At 44.5% G+C, this 22,382-nt stretch overlaps 1 protein-coding gene across 2 annotated transcripts in view; it reads left to right on the forward strand.

Annotated features, from left to right (window-relative positions):
• Nucleotides 1-22,382, forward strand: part of ALMS1 (ALMS1 centrosome and basal body associated protein) — a 417,466-nt gene that overhangs the window by 390,239 nt on the left and 4,845 nt on the right. For both annotated transcript variants that reach the window (XM_069632315.1, XM_069632316.1), the window contains one exon: nucleotides 2,145-2,244. In XM_069632315.1, the coding sequence (XP_069488416.1) occupies nucleotides 2,145-2,244 (100 nt within the window). The remainder of the gene's footprint in view (nucleotides 1-2,144; nucleotides 2,245-22,382) is intronic.

The raw sequence follows: 22,382 nt of genomic DNA on the forward strand, positions 1-22,382 counted from the left end.
TACATTGCCATTTCCAACTTTGGGCCTATTTTTGATTGGTGCCTGAGACAGTTGAATACCCCACTCCGACCCTGATGACTACTCATGAAAAGTCAGCCTTTGATGCAATAGATCGTCAACTTCTGTGGTGGAAGCTTAAAAGTGGAAAATCCCTAGCTCACTGCTATCACTAATTATACAATTGCATGAGAATGCAAATGTTGAGGTGAGGTTGATCACCATGGGGCATTTCACCAAGGAATTTGCTACTCACAAAGGTGTGAAACAAGGATGCCTGTTGGCTCCCATGCTGTTCAACCTACCTGGCTGATTCCACGAAAACAACTGCCCAGTGTAAATAATGTACCACTTCAAATGTGTACGATTAATACCCCATGGCTCATTTATGCGGATGACGTGATCATTTTATATCACACAAAGAAGTGCTGGTGCATTAAACAAAGATACAAAAGCAAACGCTCTAGAAATAATTGTCAACAAAACTCGAATTATGTGATTTGGATGATGTAGAATCAAGACTCCAAATATGCACATTGAGGGGTGATCTGTTGAATATGTCAACTCACCCAGCTATCTGGGATATGAGAGTACAAAAGATAATAAGGAATTACTTGTATCAAAACAACGCAAAGCAATTTCATTCATGAGTACAGTTCATACGTTCGCAAAAAATAATGTGGGATATAGCCTTAAAGGAATCACAATAGCATACAAACAAATTATAATGGCTTCTATACTATATGCTCTTGAAACATATTATGATCAAAATGACAAAATGGCTAGATGTTTTAGAGGGTAAAATTTGGTAGAGAATTTTAGGATTTTCAAATGGAACACCAATTAAGGCCATACGTCTAGAATTGGATTTACTCTCACTTCGTGGATATTTAAGGTTTAAAAAAGGTACACTGTACATTAAAGCAATGCAGGAGCCTGCAAGATAACAAGACTTTATTTCAGAGCATTGGATGGAGCCCTAACTGGGAAAAAGATGGGTACATACTGAAATCATAACTACTGTGAAAAGTGTTCTAATGGGATTGGATTAGTAATCATGATCATATATTGACATTAAAAAGATTGAAAATGTTTGCATGTCGGAATTTTAAATGACTTCACAGAAATATGTGATACAGTATCCGTCTCTGCATCTGAGATGATTTCTAATTTTGATGCGATTTAACCAACTACCTACAGTTACGGTATATGGCTCTAGACAAGGAATAGCGGAGGTGGATAGGTATTGTAGAAATTTTAGAATCAAAACATATTAGAAAGCAATAGACATGTTTTAACAGAATGTATGATTCTGGCCCAGGATTGCATGGTATATTTGGGAAGATTCATCCATAATTGAGATCATATTAAATCTAAACCTTTCTGGCATGGATGTTTAGCTGGAACACATTTGTCTTAGACATTGAGCAGAATTTGGGATATTGCTGCTAAAAGGATTAGACTGGAATGAAATTGAAAATCAGAAAGTGTAATGGTGAATTAATAATCAAATTAGTCTAATGGTGAATGCAAAATATGTTTGTAATGTATGTGCTATGTGGATGGGAAAAGAATTTGAACCATGTATTCATTTATTTATTTTTTTATTAATATGTATGTATTACAATTTTAAATATACGTTGTAAATTAATAGGAATTAATTTTATTGTTGCATGTATACAATCAGTGTGCTAAACATTCAATTGAACTGTAAGGCACTTATAAAACAAATTATATTTATATACAGTTTCTATGATAATGTTCTTCAAACAAATATTTGTCTCAGTTGTGTGTTTGTTTCCTCAGTGTGACAACAGCTTGGTCACTTATTTAGAAAAGGTTGGGAATTTGGCGTGGGCAGTATATTCTTTTATCAAGGTACTCCCCACGATAGCCTAAGCTCTTTTAAGTTATGGGCTCCATCAGGTTTCCATGCATTTTGTTTAATCTAACATTACACATTTCTCTTCTGGTTGAAACCCACCATTCAATTTTTTTGATGATTACATTCCCTCTTTCCTTAAGATTGTGATCATAGAATTCAAGATTATTCATGAGTCTAATGGAAGTGTTTTCCCACAATTGATGAAAAACAGTCTAAGAAATATGATTATTCATGCCTTTTTGTTTTGTATTTTTTTTTAAAGAATATATGAACAGCTACCTGAAATTAGAAAGAGGAAAGAGGACGAGAAAAGACAATCTGAATATACATCATACCGACTTAAGGCACAACTTTTTAAGAAGGTGAGTGAGTGTCCTTACTAAAAACCTGCATTTATATGGTTTTACAATTTCTTTTCCATCCCATGTTTTATTCCCAAAGCATACTTTTTGTAAGTTAAAGAAGGACTATTAATTCATTCACCTGTTCTGTGTTTGAGTAACGTGTATGTAATACAATAAAGAGCAAGATGATACGTGTTGTTTACTTGCCTCCAACCCCCTCACACAGGAACTCTATAAGGTTTTCCAGCATCACTAGTCCTGAAAAAATGGACCGTCTGCTATAACTGATTTACACAAATGTATAACAAGTTTATTATTCAAATAATTCAAACTGAATTTAAACAAAAAATACTACCCTCACCTAACACAGTGTACTAAACATTAAAAAACAAATATAAAACAAATATAAAACATCAGATAACTTATTTATACGACACAGAAGATATCACATAACACACAAAAAAAAATCTCAATGTGTCACTAAAACAACAAGCATCCCAACATGTTTCTGTTCTTAACTGCCCAGTTCAGGCGAACATTCTTCAGGGGATAAATTTAAAAGCATCCACTAATCTCTTCCACACCGTGTTGAAAGGGTAGATTGAGGCACCCAAGAGGGTAAAAGGAAAACAACCTCCAAGCCTGTAAAAATAAAGGAAAGGAGAAACCTAATGAGTTCCAAAGAGGGAAGGAAGTACTACAAAATGTAAATGGAGGCATGGCACAGGGATTATGCCACACTCACAAGGGTCCCAAAGGGCACCCGCAGATTTACCTTTAAATGGTGAAACTTCAAAGCACGTCACAGGATGACAAATTTGCTGGTTTCCCTCCAAATGAGAAATCAATACTTCAACAAAGCGTCACAGTCCGCTAGAGTATCGCCACACCTAAGTAAGACAAAACCAATACACAGAGACCACATGCTCTGTTATATCCAGAAATCACACTGGCTTCAATACCACTGCACATAAAATCAAGGCTCCAAATAACAAAGTGAATTACCTCCACAAATGTAGGGATCAAGACTGCAATTCACAATTCAGTAATGAACAAGTTGAAATGGAAACATCCATACGATCAAGCAATAAAGTACAGAGTAAATCTGGAAAGCAATGGGAACATAACAGTAAACACCATTTATCTGTAATTACAAAACCTCAGCTAACAACATGCCGTCAACATGCACTAGAGGGCAAACAGAAGGGGGTGCTTATATTTCACACACGTGAGGAGACCATGCATGAGTAACACCTGTCGGATTTCCAAACCTGTCGGAACAAAGTTTCTTTTCTTAGGTGGTAGATATCAGCAGTCTGACCACAGGGACCATTGTTAGACATATTGTAGACTTTCCCATTTTAAACATCTAGTGTTATGTATTGTCAGGTGTCTGTACTCGCACCAAATTAGCTGGCGTGGAGGTCTTGCCCAAAATTGTAGTTTTTGGAATGATCATGATATTTCTTTACAAAATAGCATACATCTACATTTTTGATTTCTTCTGTTCCTAGCAAATGGGTACTCTGTGGGTCAGAGCCACAGGCCTACGCCTAGGTATTATGCCTCGCTCACTAGCACTGTCACATGATGTGCCGTCTCTGGAGTAAGCGAAGAAATATTATTTCAAATAACTAACAATAGACATTTTCATCACAGGTCCTTCTGCAGTCAGCGGGCCCCACCTTGGGAAAATCCACATATGTCTACCCTTGCACACCCTCCCTTACCATTCTTTTCTTTGTTCGCTATCCACTCAAATGCAAGTCTTTGCCCTTATTCCTTCCCAGACCCATGCCTGTGTTTTTCTGAGCTTTGTTTAGTTCTCATGACAAGCCAAAGGTTTGTACTTTATTTGCTATGTATGCTGCTCTTTAAGCCCCCTTTGTTCTGCCACCCACGGTATCACCTGACTCGTACTGGCAGTTTGGGGCCTGAGAGTCAGGTTGCACAGGCTCATCACTCACGTGCAGATGTCAGTGAAGACCAATCGGAGTATGCCTCTGAACTACACACCTGCTTTAATACGGACAAGGTTGTCCATTTCTTTATTTTGTATTTGGGATTATATAGCACCCTGCATATCCACCTTAAACTTATGGCAAGGGTTATGTCAAAAGAATGATGAGACATCATTCAATGTGCTATATTAACCATGTGCTGCTGTAAACCATCTCTAAAGAAAAAAGAGCCAAGTGTTTCAGCCAAGCCTATTGGGCTTCTTTAGGCATATTAAATGATGTATAGTCAATAGTTAATAATAGCTTGTCATTTATATAGCGCTTTTATGCAAAGCGCTTTAAATAGAACATATTTAGATACATTATTATTACCCAATCGAAATAGGTACTCACTTTATTGACCTCAGAAAGGCAGAGTCAACCTTGATGGGATTTGAACCTGTGCCCTGCAGATCAAACACGGATCACAGCAATGGGTGCTCAACCCGCTGATCTATCTTACCAACTTATATATCTACCAGTTGTAAGCGAGTGATATGCAATTATTTTGTATTTCCCATTATTGCACAAAAAGCTTCATGTTTGAGATGTGTGGATACAATATAGCCTGTTGCCTAAGTGACTGTGGTTTCTGCCTTTCTCTTAAAGTTGTTGACCAAATTCCATCTCCATTGCTTCCTATCTTTTATCTGTGCAGATATGGCTCTTCGGCTGAGGCAAGTTTACATTTTAATGATGCCTAATTAATTATGTTCCTCCAGCTAACCTTCTAATCACATATGGTAGTTTGAACTTCGTAAAGTTGCTATCTTCGGCGTGGGTCATTTCCTCTTGTCCTATTGTGAGAAAGGCATGATATCACAAGTGAAAACCGACACAAGAGATATACGTTTCAAAAACCTTTATTACTGTTTTCAAATGGGTTGGAGACTTCCTACCTGGCCCTATAGCTAAGATGGGGAGTAATCTCGACCATCAACTAAAAGAAAACAGAAAGTCTAAACCTAATACCTGCCCTCACTCCAATACAAAAATTGTAAAGGGTTATGTAATAGGATAGTTTTCTCAAAAGAAAAATCAGGGTGGCAATCTGTGTGAAGAAAGTCTCTTCCCCACGATTTCAGCATGGGACTCTGAGGATTCAGAGACCAGGGACTATTTTAAGCTTGTTTTGAACACAATTCAATTCAGGTTCTCTTGTCTTAGTTCAGTTCAGGGTATTTTCTAAAAGAAATGTACTCTCAGGTAGGTTTCCCTCCATCAGGCTCAAACCTTCTTTCTCTTTCTCCTTTCACAGTTCAAAAAAACATAAATTTCAATTCTCATATGGGGATCCCTCTGTCGGGCTCAAACCCTCTGAGTCTTTTACTTTGGCGGGGTTCCCTTCCCCTATTAGTTTTTGTTGAAGACTTTCGCAACAGCATAGATTTGCCTGACCACTTCAACGTTTAACATATCACAATTTACACTCAAGGCTTTCTGGTCCTTGTAGTTCCTTTTTAGGTATCCCTGTGTCGGGATCAAACCTTTACCATTTTGTTTCAACAAATGTTTTCCCTCCGTCGGGCTCACACCTTTTTAAAGTTCACCTTAATTACTTTCACTTTAGGTTCCCCTCTGTCGTTGTATGCTTGGAACAATTGTCTGTCCTTGTACACGGTTGCCGTATTATATGCAACCCTTTCTTGATACTGTTTCACTCATTTTAGATACAAACCAGGCTTTTGTTGCTCTTGATAACTCACCAGTTGTGCTTATCCTTCTGTTTTCTCTTTGATACGCAGATGTCAAGGTTTTACCAGGGACTCCCATGCTCCTCCCCAACTTTGTCGTTTCACTTGAGAGGGCAACAGGCAACCTTGGTACTTCAAAGAAGGGCTCCTTCTTTTCCAGATGCTACACTCCACAAACCATTTTGGCCTCTGAAATAGGGCTCTCTCACCTGGCTTGTCACTCACATTCGCATAGCCTCTTGGCCCTCCGATCTCCGTCTCCTGCAGCTTGAAAAGAGCTGTTCCTTCTTGCACCCAGCCTCGCTCAAAGTGTGTCTCTGTGCGCCGCCTTTTTTCCATGCGTCCATTGTCAATGACTGGCAGGTGTGAGTGATTGTAGTTAAGTGCCTGACCCTGCCTGGCCTCATTACCGAGACATGGTCATAGAGTAGAGCTATAAGTGTTCTTCATAACTCTAGACTCAATCAATGAAGGGGGCAAATGTATTGTTGAGGGTGAATGGGCTTTTGTGATTTTAAGGAATGGTTTGCCTGGAGATCTATGATTTTAATTTCCCTGGTTGTTTTCCTCTTTTCCTTATGGGAATGTACTGGGGTAAGATGGAATATTGCCAACAATATCCCATACCGACTGAGGGGATGTAAGGTAGGGGTGTATTGGAGATGGGGAGGGGGTACCATGTGTCACCCGAGGGCCTTCCTCCCACAATCTCCAATGATCCCTTTCTCAGGTGATCCTCCCTCGCTTGTCAGCCTCCAAGGTTAGGATCCAAGAGCGATGGCCTTCCCCTTGCCACCTGAGTCAGGAATACCCAGGAATAGCATGGGAGAAATGCCTGAGGTTTCTCACACTATCTACCCAATAATGTTCAACACTAAAGACCCATCACGGTTACATTTTCTGTGTGGCATGGAATATACATTTTCAGTGAATGCTTGCCAATGGATTTCAGACTGATCAGCATTGTGAAAAGTGCATTCATTTGCATACCCCTCTGTACTAGGACTATATAATCGAGGCTGTCTGCAATGTTTCATCTTTAAAATATTCCAAGTAACAACTAAATGTTGTCTTCATACAATGGCACCATGATACCCAGATATTAACAGTGGCTGCCTGCAGTGCCGCTCAAAACAAATCTCTTTAATACCTTTTCCACCAACAGGCTTAAAAGGCTTGTGGGACTTGAGAAAACACTGATGTTTAATCTCTTTTAACACAGCACCTCTTCTAGTGAAGTAAAATGTACAGTGCAGACACCCATGAATATACTGCTCTAGCTGTCATGCGATATCGCCACTAAGTAGATTATCTCTCTTGCTTGGCACTAGGTATCCTGTGGATTCTATGTGATTCGTCTGCATTGAAATGTCCCGAATACCCAACCCGTCGAATCTTGCTCATTGAATCCCACCCACGAATCCCTTTGGTCAAAAACCAATGCCTGCTCTCCTGACATATGGGAGGGGTTTCACTTTCATGCCCCCCTCAACTCCCTCCTTTCTTCTGTATAATGAATGAGGGCTCCAACCCTATGCTCCGAGAACTAGGCCGCCTGATGCCCTATGATGCTAATTCCCCACCCCAGTCACACATAGGTCCTACCTCCACTCCCCTTAGTTCACCCTGCAGTGTTGTCATTAAAGATTTACCATACTAACTTCATCTGAGAACAGAGTCCTGTGTCTCTTTTTAGCGACACTATGCATGTTTAACTATGTACTAGCTATGAGATGCTAATCTGGCTTTACGAGTCTTGAGAGATGGTTCATTGCCCAGTGTTTGGCTTGTCTGCATCCTGATGGTAACCCCTCTGCCTGTGGCCATGTGTCTGCCTAATGGCTAGAGTCCACAATCAGTACCTCATACCGAGACATACTTTCCTGCCTGGCCTTGAGAATTTATCTGGACACTGGGGCGTCTGTATACTACTTTTTTGTAGTAGCTCCCCACTGAATTGTCGTTCTTTGAGCCAGCTTCACAGAACTGTGAGCCCTCTGTTCACAGCCCTAACCTGCAGAGTGCTTACACTTATACGTTGCATTGGACTGTCTCTTTGTAGGGCCTTCAGGAGAGCTTATGTGGCTGTTGCTAAAGCATGATTTTATGAACCCCAGCCATGTCAGGATGCTGTCCTTGTTATATTTTGTTATGTTAAAATGAAGAAGGCTGTGCGATCTGGCTTGTGCAAAGCCGATAAAGAGTTGCATACCACATAGCATTTGCTGCTGTTGCCACACATGTATAATTCCCACACTTATGCATCTCATCCATCCCTGTTATTTTCTACATCTTGAGGGTGGTTTGTCTCGAGCACAACATCCCTATGAGCAGACCGTGCACTCTCCTTCAGTTCTTTAACTTTGGTTTGGAACATTTGACAATACTAAGATGTTGCAGAATTACCATGATATATCACAAATGTCTCAGATTCAGGTATGGGAATACCTGCCTTTTCCATTGACTCTCTTGCTATCCAGACCCCTAGAATCTAGGCAGTGAGTTCCCATATAGGAAGCCAGTTCTAAAACCTAATCCTAGCAAAGCTAAGACATTCTCGGCTGCTATTCCTTGCTTGACATGTTCCTGTAATTTATTTTTGTTAGTTTGTTATTTATTGAAGAACACGTAAAACATTTATATTATCCAGCATGGGGTTTTGTATCGATACACATGCTCATGAATATTCCCTCTCGCCAGTCTGTGAATCCTTGGTAAAAAAAAAAAAAGCAGTTTAGCTTTAAACTTAAACTGGCCGTCTCCTCTACAGCCTATCAGTGTCTTTTGGGGCATACTGATAAGAGCCAATGACACTTAACATCCTAAGCTCTACCCCTGGTGGCCATCTTCAGATTTTACAGCATGTTTCTAGTGTTGGGATTTTTCATCCTTTGCTCCTCGAAAATCCTAGGTTTTTGACAGTTTTTTGCTATATTCTGAAGAAATCTTCCATCTCTTCTTTGTTAACCATCAAGCGTCTACTACCGTCAGAGGGGACCCATTGTCAGCGAAGATTTTCAATCCACCATCGGATCTTCAACCTGTGGTGCCAACAGGCCCAGGCTTGGGTCTACATCTCGACACCTCGATCATGACTGATGCCACAAAGAAAAGCCTCCTCGGGGCCTATGAAAGCTGCGGCCTGAAGAACATCTTTGTTGAGGACCGACGCCTCAAGTGCCTTTATTGTCTTCATTCTTAACACAACTCTAACGGATGCTCCATCTGCCAATCCTTGTCATCGAAGAACAAGAAGGATCGCCACCAGAGGTTGGTGGCATGGATCGTGGAAGGGAGGGAAGTCCTCTAACGTGGCATCCGGGCACAGTCATGCTTCGTCTAGGGCCGGCAGGACCTCTGAGCATAATCCCTCTGGAAAGAAGAGGCTGAGGTCCTTTGAGGATGCTTCCTCATCGAAGATCCAAAATAAAAGGCGAAATCCCACGCTACATCAGCATCCTCGTCAACGGTCTGCGCGGCTGCAGGACCAAGTTCTGGAAGGGGTCCGTTTCCGGCTTCGTCGACAATTAGCCTGCCAGGAGGTGGGTTACCGCTGTCAGCAAGGAAATAGCTGATGCTGTGCAAGCACAAATCATTGAAGAGCAGATCTTCTAAGGACCTGGCTCTACCGTTGTCAACACAAGCCCAGTTGATACTTCATCCACCAGGACTGTTGCCCCGTCAGTGACAACACCATCAGTGAGTACCCCGTCAGCGACCCCACCGGCGAAGTCAGGAAACATAAGTCTTCCTTCAGCGACAAAGAGTTTGGCAATAACCGTCATCTTTACCTCCACGAAAGGGTCTCTCTGCCTCCTAGACCCCTGTCAACTGTCCCGACTACGATCCCGTCGACGCCTGGATCTAATTCTGCTCCACCGGCCCCTGTCATAGCATCTGGACCTCCTGCCCAGGCCCACCAAGGCAGTCCCTCTCTCTCTGGCTCCCATGAGATCCCCAGGAGATCACCACATATCTACACCAGTTCTGAGGAGGACCTGCCTGAAGATTTCTATTCGGATCAGGAAGGGGGGCATGGACCCATGCCTCATGAGGGATCGCCATCCCATGAGCCTTACCAGCTGTTTAGCCCTCCATGGGGCTCAAGGCCAGCTCATGCTCCAGGTGCACCAGATGCACCTGCTCCTTGCACCAAGGGACATGTCCCTGGACATCCTAACCACCCTGCATACGTTGGTTGTGAAAATTCAGCAGTGGCTGTCTAATGCTCCTGTGCCTGGTCCAGCCAGGCGTCTCCCAAGGCCACCTCAGCATCAGCCAATGCCACCTCATAGGGCACCTGTTACCCCTCTGTCAGAGCTAGGGGCCTTGCAGCCTGTGGCAGAGGAGCCAGTTCACATGGATACTGCCACAGACGCCACCGTAACTCACACAGATGAGTATGACTACGTTACCACGGATGGGGAACCACTGAATGTCGAACAGCCCACCAGGGCATCACCCGCAGACTAAATTGGCTCCTTCCACTCAATCTCAATAACAGACAAGCTCTTCAACCTGGTGCCAGAGGAGAAGGAAGGCTTCTTTTTCAGCGTTGAGAGTCCACTAAAAAGACCTTTGTGTCGCCCCTTTGGTGGATGACATATGCGAAGATGGATTGGAAGTCATGAAGGCTCCAAATACCATGCCTGCGAAGCGTGACAGGCTGGAGAAGAAATACTGGGTTCCTGATTCGGGCCCTAGATGTCACAGGTCTCGTCTTCTTCAGGCTCTGTGGCATCTGCACCGCCAGAAAGAGGTAATCAAGCACATCATCCTTGTCCATGGTGCCTCTGGGCCAGGAAGGCAAGAAGCTTGATGCTGCTGGCAAGCACATCATTAGCACAGCAGCCTCCACCATCCAGGCCGCCAACGCCCTCTCCATTCTGTCAAGGTACGACAGGGAGTTGTGATACACGCTGGGGCCCATCCTTGACTTCCTCTCCGATGACAAGAAGGCTAAAGCCTTGGCCCTATTCCTGGAGGGAGAAGTAGCTTCGGACCATGCCATCATGTCACGCTCGACATAACACTCAGGTTTCTGCCAGATAGGGAATGGTGTGGCTCTCCGTCATCAAGGTATGCCACGAATTTCCACAAGGACGTGCAGACCAAAGTCATCGGCATACCTTTTGATGGGGACAACCTGTTTAGGAAGGCGGTAGATGACAGACTCTCTCCAGGCCATCAAGACAGACAGAGACGGCACACTCTCAGAGGACCCTACAGCATAAAAGAGTCTTTTAGTTCCCCAAAGGGGAGAGTCTCCATATCATCCAAGGGGTACACCACCCCTTATTGTCAGCCCTCCTGCTCCACCACCCAGGAGGCTTACAGGGGTCGCTCGCAGGCCTACAGCAGTGGCACCCAGTGTTGTCGTCGTCTCCCGTCCAGGACACAGACACCCAAGCAGGCCTGAACCCCAGTGGGAGGCCGACTATCAAACTGTGTCCATCCGTGGCCAAAGATCTCCATGGAAAAATGTGTGCTTGAAGTTCTTCAGCAGGGGAACGCTTTAGAATGTCAAGACAAGTGCACCTGCAGTCGTCCTGTCGCGCGAAAAGAATTACATGGGGCCGAGCTACTACAGAAGGTGCCAGCTATGTTACGGAAAGGGGCAATAGAACCAGTCCCTCAGCGCCTCCAGGGCTCTGGATTGTACCCTAGATACTTTCTCGTAAGTAAAAACTCAGGAGGGTGGCAACCTATCCTAGACGTGCGACGCCTGAACAAGATCCCAAAATCCTAAATGGACACAATGGTCATGTTGCAATACGTGCTCGACCAGCCAGAGGAATGGGATTTTCTGGTGACTCTCGACTTTGATGACGTGTACTTCCACATCTCCATTCATCGCAAACACCAGATGTTCCTGCGTTTTGTCATCCAGGGGTGGCATTATCAATTCAAGACCCTTCCCTTTAGCCTGAAATCGGTACCGAGAGTGTTCACCAAATGCTTGGCCCTGGTAGCAGCACATCTACACCACAAAGGAATCCACGTCTACCCTTACCTGGAAGATTGCCTCATCCGGTCCCGCTCTCACGCACTATCAACCCAGCACACAGCGGTGACCATCCACCTTCTGACTTTGCTAGGATTCCCGATTAAATATCCGAAGTCCTGTGTGGTGCCATTGCAGGATGCACTGTTCCTGGGTGCCCTGCTCAACAGTCTCGTGTCTGGCGACTCTGTCAGAAGAGAGGGTGAAGGCCATCCTGGGAAAGTTCCAACAGCTGTTCACAGCGATCGTTGCAACAGTCTAGTCCATCAAATCCTTGCTGGGGATGATGTCTTCCTGCATCCATCTGGTTCCCTTTTTCAGACTCCAAATGCGACCCCTCAAAGAATTTCTGGCCGCCAGGTGGCAGCAAGCCACAGTCACATGGACAGATGAAATTGCCCTCAATTGGGCATTCCGTTAGGCTCTTCAATGATGGTTGGTTCAGCCACACCTCACTCAAGGAGCTCCCTTCCAGAGCCCTCCGTACCAGGCTACAGTCACTACCGGCACCACTCTTGAGGGTTGCTGAGCCCACACAGGGCATTCTCACGCCAGAGGCCTCTGGCTCCCAGAGGAAAAGGAGCTACACAAATGTCCTGGTGCTACAGGCAGTCTTTTGTGCCCTCAGGTCATTCTAGCCTCAGCTGCACAGGAAATTGGTGCAGATCTTCACAGACAACACCACCATGTTTTACATCAGGAAACTAGGCCGAAAGCGCTTCCCTGCTCTCTCTCTGGAAGCACAGTCCGGATGGAGCTGAGCCGGTCTTCAACGCATGTTCCTCGTCCCCTTTCACCTGGTAGGTGTCAAGAATACCATTGCGGACTCTCTCGGCAGGGAGCTGCGGTCCTTCCATAAACGGGAGCTTCAGCAAGCGCAAGTGTCGTGCCTCTACAGTGAGTGGGTTCTTTCTCAGAGCGACCTCTTTGCGTCAGCTGCCAACACCAAATGTCAGATGTTTGCCAGCAGATATCCTCAGCTAAGGAGTCTAGGGGATGCCTTCTCGTTCCCCTTGGAGGGGCACCTAGGAGGGGCTCTTCCTGTACGCCTCATTGTGCCGGCGTGGCAGAGGCAGATCTGGTACTCAGACCATCTCCACCTCTCTGTGGTTTTGGCCAACCAACTGCCTCCACTTCACGACTTCCTCTCCAGAGAAGCAGGATCAATCTTACACCACGACCCGGCATCACTGAGCATCAAGGTCTAACTTTGCAAGCCCTTCAATTTGGGCATTATTTACTGCCTTTGGAATGCAAGAAGATCATAGCCAGGGCCAGGGCTTCCTCTACGTTGACTTGGTACTGCATGTGGAAGCGCTTCACAGTGTGATGATGGGCACAGAAGATCACCCCCTGCGAATAAATGCTGTAGCGGCTCCCATACCTGCTCTCGCTACCCAAAGCTGGCCTTGCCCGTGCAACCCACAAGGTCCACCTTGCCGCCATAGCCGTGTGCACGGTGCTCTGGGCAAGCTCTGCTTGTGGTGGTTGCACATGCTCGTTAAGGAGATCCTCAAGGGTCTCGTCAGGACTTTCCCTCCGGTGAAGTGTCCAGCACCGGTTTAGGAACTTATTATTGTCTAAGCTCCAGGGACATCCGTTTGTACTACTGCATCGTGCCCTTTGAAGATTCTATTGTGGAAGACTGCTGTCCTGGTGACGATCACCTCGGCCAGGAGGGTCCGTGGAAATTCAGGCCCTCTCCTGTAAACGGCCTAATTGTCCTTCCACGCCACTAAAGTGGTTCTGCAAACTCATCCTACATTCATGCCGAATGTTCCATCTGACTTGCATCCCAACGAGCCTATGGTTCTACCAGTTTTCTTTGCAAACCCTTTTTCGCCTGCTGAAAGGGCGTTGCATTCACTGGATGTTACATCGTGCCCTGAAATGTTATGTGGCACACAAAAAGACTTTCAGAAGACGTCTCAGCTATTCGTCCACTTTGGACCTGTGAGATGCGGAAAAGCCTGTCTAAGGCTCCCTTATCCAGGTGGCTCTTCATCTGTATCATGCATTGCATGTACTGGCCAATAGCCCACTCCACCAGAGCCATTGCAACGACAACAGCGTTTCTCTCTAGTGTTCCCCTGCTCGAAATCTGCAGGGCTGCTACGTGGTGGTCTACCCACACCTTCACGAAATTTTACTTTGTCGACCAGGAATCCAGAGAGGAGTCCCAGGTCAGCCAAGCGGTGCTACGAAACCTGTTTGTATGCGGTGAGACTGTTCCAGGGGTACGTGTATTGCTTCTGTGAGCATATGAATCCATGCAAGACCCCATGCGAAGGAACAAGTTACTTACCTTTAACTCTTGTTCTCCAGCATGGGTTTTGTATGGATTCAAATGTGAACCCTCCCGCTTTCCCCTCTCTGGCTGTTCTTGCCACCAGGGGTGGAGGTTAGAAGGACGTGTTTCATTGGCTCGTGTCAGTATGACCCAAAGGACACTGATAGGCTATAGAGGAGACGAGCAGATTACGTTTTAAGCTAAACTGCTTTCTTTTTACTGAGGATTCCCAGCCTGCCGACGGGAAAAATTCATGAATATGTGAATCCATGCACAACCCTTGCTAGAGAAAAGGAGTTACAGGTAAGTAACGTGTTCCTTCTGTCTTGTTGTTTGTAGTTTTTCTAAATTATAATGATATTTGTCTCGATTATAAACTTTATATTTAATAAAAACCGCCATAGACCTTATTTATCCTATTTATTTGTATTACATTTATGTGATGCTGTAGTCTGATCTCACCCGATCATGGTTTAGAGTAAAGGCTGAACGTTGAGCCTCACTACGAAAATGTGTGAACCAGGTATTCTTGACCTTACATGAAGAGTTGTGTATGCTATAGCATTAATGATTTTAAGGAGGGATTGCCTTTCATTCATTCCATTTCTTAGAGACAAACGACCTGACTTGCACAGGGCACCTTAGGACATGAAATGACTCAATAGGGACATAGCCCTCACTTGATGCAAAAATAATATTATGAACTGGAACATTGAGGCAAATATTATAAGGAAACTGCTGGGGTGCTTCCTTCTAATGGAATGGTCCTCTCATCTGATTGCAAAGGCAGTCCTGGCTTTTCAAAATGCCAGCTTCACTCATACACCCCCCTACAGTCAGGCTGAATGAACTTGTGGCCCTTACTCCTCCTGAAGACTCTTCCTCTTATATATTACTACAAAGAAGCCAAATGAAACACACATTCGCTGCCTACATAGTGGGAAGTACTCATTTGCACATAGAATTAGATGGGTCTCAGTCAGAATTCTGGGATTCCGAAAACAAACTGTCCTTGCTTATTTTAGATTATCATGAACAGTTTACCTCTGCCTCCGAACCGGGCCCTCTTGCTGCCCTACAGTTTGCATGTTGCAGCTACTGCTGATGATCTTGCCCCTCTTAAATAAAGAATAAAGCCCTCAACATCGCGGTCCCTAGGTATAATGCCTTTCTTGGCGCTCTCAATCTGGCTGAGCGCATATGGCTCTATGCCTACTTGGCATAAGATAATGTTCACTTGAAAGCCTGCCGCCTTAGCTACCGTCTGGCTATCAGAGCGGCGAAAACTGCCTATTTTTCCAACCGTATTTCTGTTGCTTTTAATCAACCTAAAGAGCTCTTTTCGGTAGTTTGTGAGCTTTCATAACCTGTGTTAGTTTCTTCCTCTCCTCAGTCCCTTATATCCAGATCCTTTGTGACTCTCTAATATTTCATCCAGAAGATTGTTAACATCCGGAATAACATCCCATCCCCCGCTGCGGAGGTTGCTGCTACAGCTCCTTTGGTTACTCCACTTGTTCCCCTGTATTGGGATTTCTTTTTCAATCTCCCCCCACCCCACAACCACGGAGAATCAGGTCCTCTCATTGGTAGCTTAACTTTGATCTATTTCCCATCTTGATCCCGTTCCCTTAAAGATTCATAAAAGCATCTGATCTGAGTTGGCCCCCACTCTCATTTTGGCACTGAACTGAGCTCTGGATTGATTCCCTGCTGTCCCCCCTTCAGAAAAGAACCTTCTTTAGACCCTGCTCTCCCAGCAAATGTTCATCCTATTTCTCTTCTCATGTTTCTTATGAAGGTCTCGGAAGCCATAGTTACCCCTCAACTAAGGAGCTTCCTTGAAGATGTTCACATTTGAGATCCTTTTCAGTCCACTCCATCCGGTATCGGCGTCTTTCAGTGATTGGAGTTTCCGGCACTGTACTTCACTGGTTCAGGTCTTTGCTTTCCGAACGCTCTGAAATACCTCCTTTTAAGTCTGCACCCTCCCCCCTCACTTGTGGGGTTGGACAGGTCTCGGCATTCTCTCATTTACTTTTCGTTGTCTGCTTCCGGCCTTGGGCCAAGCTCATCCAATCTCATGGGTGCCACTTCTACTCCTACGGGGATGACACTCAGCTGATCCTTTGAGTAGATCAGGATCAGAAGGTGGCTCCCGCCCGCTTGGGGAGTTGTCTGGCGGACATCGGAGAGGGAATGAATAATAATTGGCTCAACTCAACGCTGGAGTAAGGTAAGGGGTTAGGAGCCCTCTTTTTTTGTTTTTTGGGGGGCCTGTTTTATGAGGGACAAATCTATTAGAGCAATAAAGTGAGTGAGATACAGGCTACCCCTCCTTTGACACTGTGTATGCGGTGAACCACAGAAATACAATCGTATTAATTAGTCGTCTTCATATAGCAGATAATTGTCTCAAGAAATTGGTAAAACGCAAGTTTATTCATCATATAGTGCAGCTTTAAAACAGGTAGAATCAGGTCTACCAACAATTTCAATGTATTCAACTCATATACAACTCTTTTCAGTTGATCAGAACATCAGTTGCGTGAGTTTAGTATAAGGTGACTTAGTGTGTTGTATTATTTCAATACACTCCTATTAGTCAGTGGGACACCTCTCCCGTTAGGCACTCAATGAGGGTGCCCAACGGGAAAGGTGTCCCGCTGGCAGGACAATATGTGCTGATCAATTCCTGCTCATCACGCTCATTGTCCAGCAGGACACCTGACCCATTCCGAACAGGAGAGGTGTCCCGCTGCCAGGACAATGTGCCAAGTAGCGCCGGGCAGCAGAGGAGCTCTCACCTTGCTCTGTGTCACCAGAGCATTTCGATGGAAGGGGGAGGGACTATGCAGGGGCTTTTGTCTCTTTAGAAATGAGAATGGGGGTGATCAGAAGTGAGAAGGGTTATAATGCTGCATGCTTTATGGAATAATATGGAATAATTACTATGGCTTGAAAACCCAAGGGGGATTTGTTAGGCTCGCATTAATCTACATGATGCTATTGTGGCTTTGCATGCAAGGTGGGGAAAATAAAACTAAAGCCATACTCTTATTGCTCAACATATTCCTATGACAATGTAAATAGTGTATAGTTAGGTTACTGTGAAAGGATAGTTTATTATGTAAAGTGGTCTGCTTCCAAGGCATTGCTATAATTAAAATATTATTTAAGCACATGACATGCAAAGCAAAACCTTAATAAATATCTATATCAACTAAACTGGGGAAGATGTGCTCAGTTGCTTAAATTGCCCACATTCCAGTTTCACCATTTAACCAAAGTGTGTGATCCTGGCCAAATCATTTAAACGCAGTGTGTCTTATCTGCAGCTCTGTAAGTGATTCACTTCATAGCTTATGTTAGTATATCATGCTGTTATAGCACAAGTGCAATGTGCTAGTCTTGGAAGCAAGAACACGCAGAGCAACAGAGGTTCGGATCCCGGATCCACACTTGGAAGCCGAACTCAAGTACGTTATTAGGTGCACTATAAGACAAAATGTAATAAATAAAAGCCTAATGAATATATAGTTGCTCCATATATAATAATAGTGCAATTTAGGTATTTTGCTCCACAAAAGTATTTGCCACTTGGCTGTCTTATGGCAGCTTATTCTAAAGTCACTGTCATGGTGCCTCCAAGTATCAAAGACTGATGATGCTCCTTGCGATGTCCTTTTCTGTGAATTAATTTCTGTTGATGCAATCCATATGCAAATTAGGAGGTTTGCATGCATTTTGCCACGGAGTGCCTGGACAGACCTCCAATAGATGAGTTTCCTGTATCTGTACAATGTTTTTTTTTCTGTGTTAAAAGGCCATCTGCCACTAATGTTACCAAAAAATGTAGATTGGGGAAGTGGTGAGTAGTTTGGGGCCGCAAATGACGCCGTATGGAATTGGGCCCACTGCATTTGGAGGGGAAAGTAGCAGGACTTTTTTCGTGGCTCCCTTCTATTCTGTAACGGTCTCCCCTTGTATTTCGCCGTCAGATATGTAGACCTATATTCCAACACGCTTCTGTCAAAAGACCCCCGGTCAGGCCAGGAGTGGGGCATTCTCCCCCCTTTAGACTCGATCACCCATTGGTTATGATATTCTTTTATCATTTCACAATATAGGGGCACCTTGCATATGAGGTCTAGGGACGTTTCTTCCCCGTTGTCATGTCTCTCGTGTGTCTATACTGTGGGACTGCGCCTATGCTACTGCACCACACTTAAACAGTAATTTGTTCAGTGTCTCTAACATACCTTAATATTGTCAGCAAATTTCACAAAGCACAAATCATCAATTCACTTCCCCCAACAGAGCTTTTTACACACGCACTCCATGCTTTCCTGACACGCTCACACACACCACACTCGCCTCTCCTAGGCCTCCTTGTTACACTTTTTAAATACACCCAAAAAATAAAATAAAATAACAAGCTAAAGCAACAACCACCACTATTCCCAAGCTCTCTAATTATGCAGAGCTCCTATATTTATCTTTATATTTTTCCCATACTGGTCAGTGAGACAGTGCAAGTGGCGCCACCTTCCACCCCTTACTGGGAGGTGGGGGCTCCCTCTATTCTGTTTTCTTTTACATCACCAACCTTAAAAATAAATAATAATTAAAAACCAAAAAATCAAAACACTCCATAAACATGCCACATTCTTAATTCCAGTCACTGCGTGTTTGTACTATACACGCAGTGACTGGAATGTATATATATGAGTAGTACATATACCCATATAAATATGGGTATATGTACTACTCAATATACCCATCCCCACTTCATCCCTTACCGGCTATACTCAACGTGCGTGTGTTCTCCCAAAGATATCCGTTCACGGGGTGCCGCAACGGCCTGCACTTCTCCTTGGGGCCACACCCCGCTCCAAAGTGCAGGCGGGATTCTGCAAAGACTGCTCCCAGAAGGCCACTCGAGGTACGTCTTTTGGGACTGGTCACTGTAGGTGGGTGCGGCCCTTCCGGAGAGGTTGCCTGGATACCTCCGCAGGTATGGTGTTGATGGGATCACATCGAAAGGGTCACCAAATGAAGGCAAGTCCCTGTTTACGCTCACGCCAGAATGAATACAACCCTCTAGGGAAATGGGCCAAGAGATAGCTTGCAAGGATAGCAAGGTTTAATTGTACAAAATACAATATATCAGCAAAGGACTCTGCTGCTCGAGAACTTTCTGACCCCAGTTAGTGCAATCAATGGTTTAAAAAAAAGCAAACACGTCACAGGTATCACGGAAAAACTGACATTGTTGATTGGTGTCACTATATACATGGGCCTGCTCATAGGGGATGCCAGGCTACAATTGGTACCCTTCTCCGCCATCTGTCAGTTCCCATATGGGTCAGCTGGGCTCATCTCTCTGCAGAGTGAAGGTCAGGTCGCTCATAAGTTACATTGTTAAAACGGTGATTATATGCTAAGCCTACTACTACATCACTATGGAATGCTCCTGGGGCTGGTGCCAGGGGGAAGGTAGGAAAAAATAGTCACATTCCGTGCTTTGTTGATACCACTCCTCTCGCACCCAAGGCTTCCACCCTCGTTTGATCTATAATGTATCCCTCCCTGTACCTTGCATTTCAAAGGATGTATTTATGCAACGAGGTGAAACAGTCGCTCACGCTTAGATCTTTTATTGCCAGTAGTTTTACGATTTGGGCTGGGGTCATTCACTATCTTAGAACGCATGGGTGTGGGGATCAAGTCAGCGGTGTGGCCCATGGCTCTGGGTAGCCTTGGTGGGAGATAAAGGCCTGCTGGAAGCTTGTCTGTGATGAAAGGGCACTGCGAGGAGCCTAGTGTTGCCTGATGGCTTTGCATGGCGCATTCCTTCCAGTGATGCTAAGTAATTGCAACAATGGAGGGACAAGAGGCAGCTTCCGTGGGAACTGGTTATGCAAACCCATCCTGTCCTAATGATCTGGGCCTAGGTGAATCCTTTCATGGAGCTAAGAGTTGTGCAGCGCGGCCTTGTCAGATTCTAGATCTGCCATAATTACAAAATGGCGTTTCTTTCTATTTGCACCCTAGGATTATACATCTATCATTCTCGCTATATTCTATCCGCGCCGAGTTTCATAGCACGATCCTCTTCCCCCTTGTACACTGCACCATTTCATATGGGATTCGCCTCACTTTAAAGCCCTGGGGGCGGTGGATAGGCTCATTTCCATCCCAACATTAGTGTCCTTTCAGTACGCACTATTCCCAGGTGCCCAACTCAAAACACTCTTGTGTCTGACGACTCCCTCGGAAGAGAGGGTGATGGCCATCCTGCGAAAGGTCCAATGGCTATCGACAGTTTTACTTTGACTTTACTTTAATGTATTTATAAAGCACACCAAATGACCCGGAGGTTTATGGGCGCAGCGAACATATAACAAACAATAGGTGCGTCTAACAATGAAAGAATATGTTCTAATCAACATCATCTAAACAGCCCGGTCATTTTTTTACTGAACATTGCAGTGGTTCCCATTTCACTAAGATCTGGAGGGATGGCATTCCAGGCTCTGGGTGCAGCCAGAGAGAATGCACATTTCTTCACCTGCATCAATTTGCAGGCTGGTATTTTAAGTTAATTAGTATTGTTGGACCTAAGAGTCCTTGTGCTGGTTGTATCGACCAGAGCTTCGCTCAAATATACAGGGCTTACCCCCACCAGGCTTTTATGAGTGACCAGTAGGAGGCAAAATTCAATTCTTGTCTCGATAGGAAGCAAGTGCAAACTGCGTCTGGCCTCCGACACATGATCCCTCCTTTTGAGACCAGTGATCACTCTGACTGCGCTATTTTGAGTTTGCAATCTAGCGCAGCCAGGCTTGGTGATGCCCATTAACAGGCTACTACAGTAGTCGATTTGTGACCCTATAATAGCTCTCAATATAGTCTCACAGCTGATTTGGGAGATGTATGGACGAAGCTGCGCTAGCAGCTTAATATAGTAGGCAGTAGATGAGACCAGGCTATTCACATGGGCCCGCGTGTTGAGATTCTTATCAAGATAAACTCCCAACGTTTTCACTTTTTCTTTGACGGGAAACAGAGTATATTCTGCACCTATCTTCTGTAGTTTGGGCTCTGTGCCTATCACCATGAGTTGCTTTTTCTTTGTTCAATGCCAGACCGTTAGTTATCATCCAAGTTTGTACAAGATGGTATATTTGGTTGACAGTCTTTTCATCCTCTAGATGATTGCCAGACAATGGGATGACATACTGCGTGTCATCCACGTAATTCATAAAGCCAAAACTGTTTTCTTCCAGGAGATTGAAAAAAACACAGTAAAGATGTTACAAAGGGGTGGATATACAAGCCCCCTGTGGCACTCCAAAGACCAGGAGCGTCGGTTCAGCTTCTGCCTCCTTACTGCACACTCTACACCACCGGTTGGTCAAAAATGAACTAACCCAGAGGGCGGAACTTTCTGAAAAACCTGCAACATCCTTGAGCCTGGCAACCAGCAACCCGTGGTCCACCAGGTCAAAAGCTGCATATAAATCGAGCAGCATGAGCATTGCGTTTTTCTCCCTGTCCATAATCTTTAATAGCCTAGATTTCAGGTCAAGCAGGGCTGTTTCCGTCCTGTGCCCTGCTTGAAACATGACTGCCATTTGTTAAGGATCCTATGTGTATTCAAGTGTGTCGAAATTTGAGTATAGGCTACACGGTCCAAAATTTTCCTCAGAAACAAGGTGTTAGTAATAGGCCGGTAGTTCGTTGGCCTTTTTAGTAATAGTTATCCAAGTTTTTTTAAGGCTTGTGGGAACGTTATTGTCTCGAGAAGATGCATTGACAAATTTACAAAGAATACTCATCAACGTGGGAGTACAAGCCTTTGACCATTGCCGGGCAGACATCGCCTTTGCAACTAGTCGGTTTAAGATTATCAATGATTAAACCAAGTTCTGATTCTAAAATACGTTTAAAATTGAACTGATTAAGTGGTGTCTTTGGTGCACATACTACCACATCAGAAGTATCTACTACTCGTTTGCTAGTCTTCTTACTAATGTCAATGTTGTGTTTCTATCTGATTCAGCTTATCTAGCATAGCTTCCTGAATAGACGAACACCAGGCAGCATCTTTAACAATTGTGTCTACTTTATTTGGACATGGGTGTTCCAGTTCTCTCAAAATC

The sequence above is a fragment of the Ambystoma mexicanum genome, chromosome 6q, assembly GCF_040938575.1.
Source record: "Ambystoma mexicanum isolate Mex_15411 chromosome 6q, UKY_AmexF1_1, whole genome shotgun sequence".
NCBI lineage: Eukaryota > Metazoa > Chordata > Amphibia > Caudata > Ambystomatidae > Ambystoma > Ambystoma mexicanum.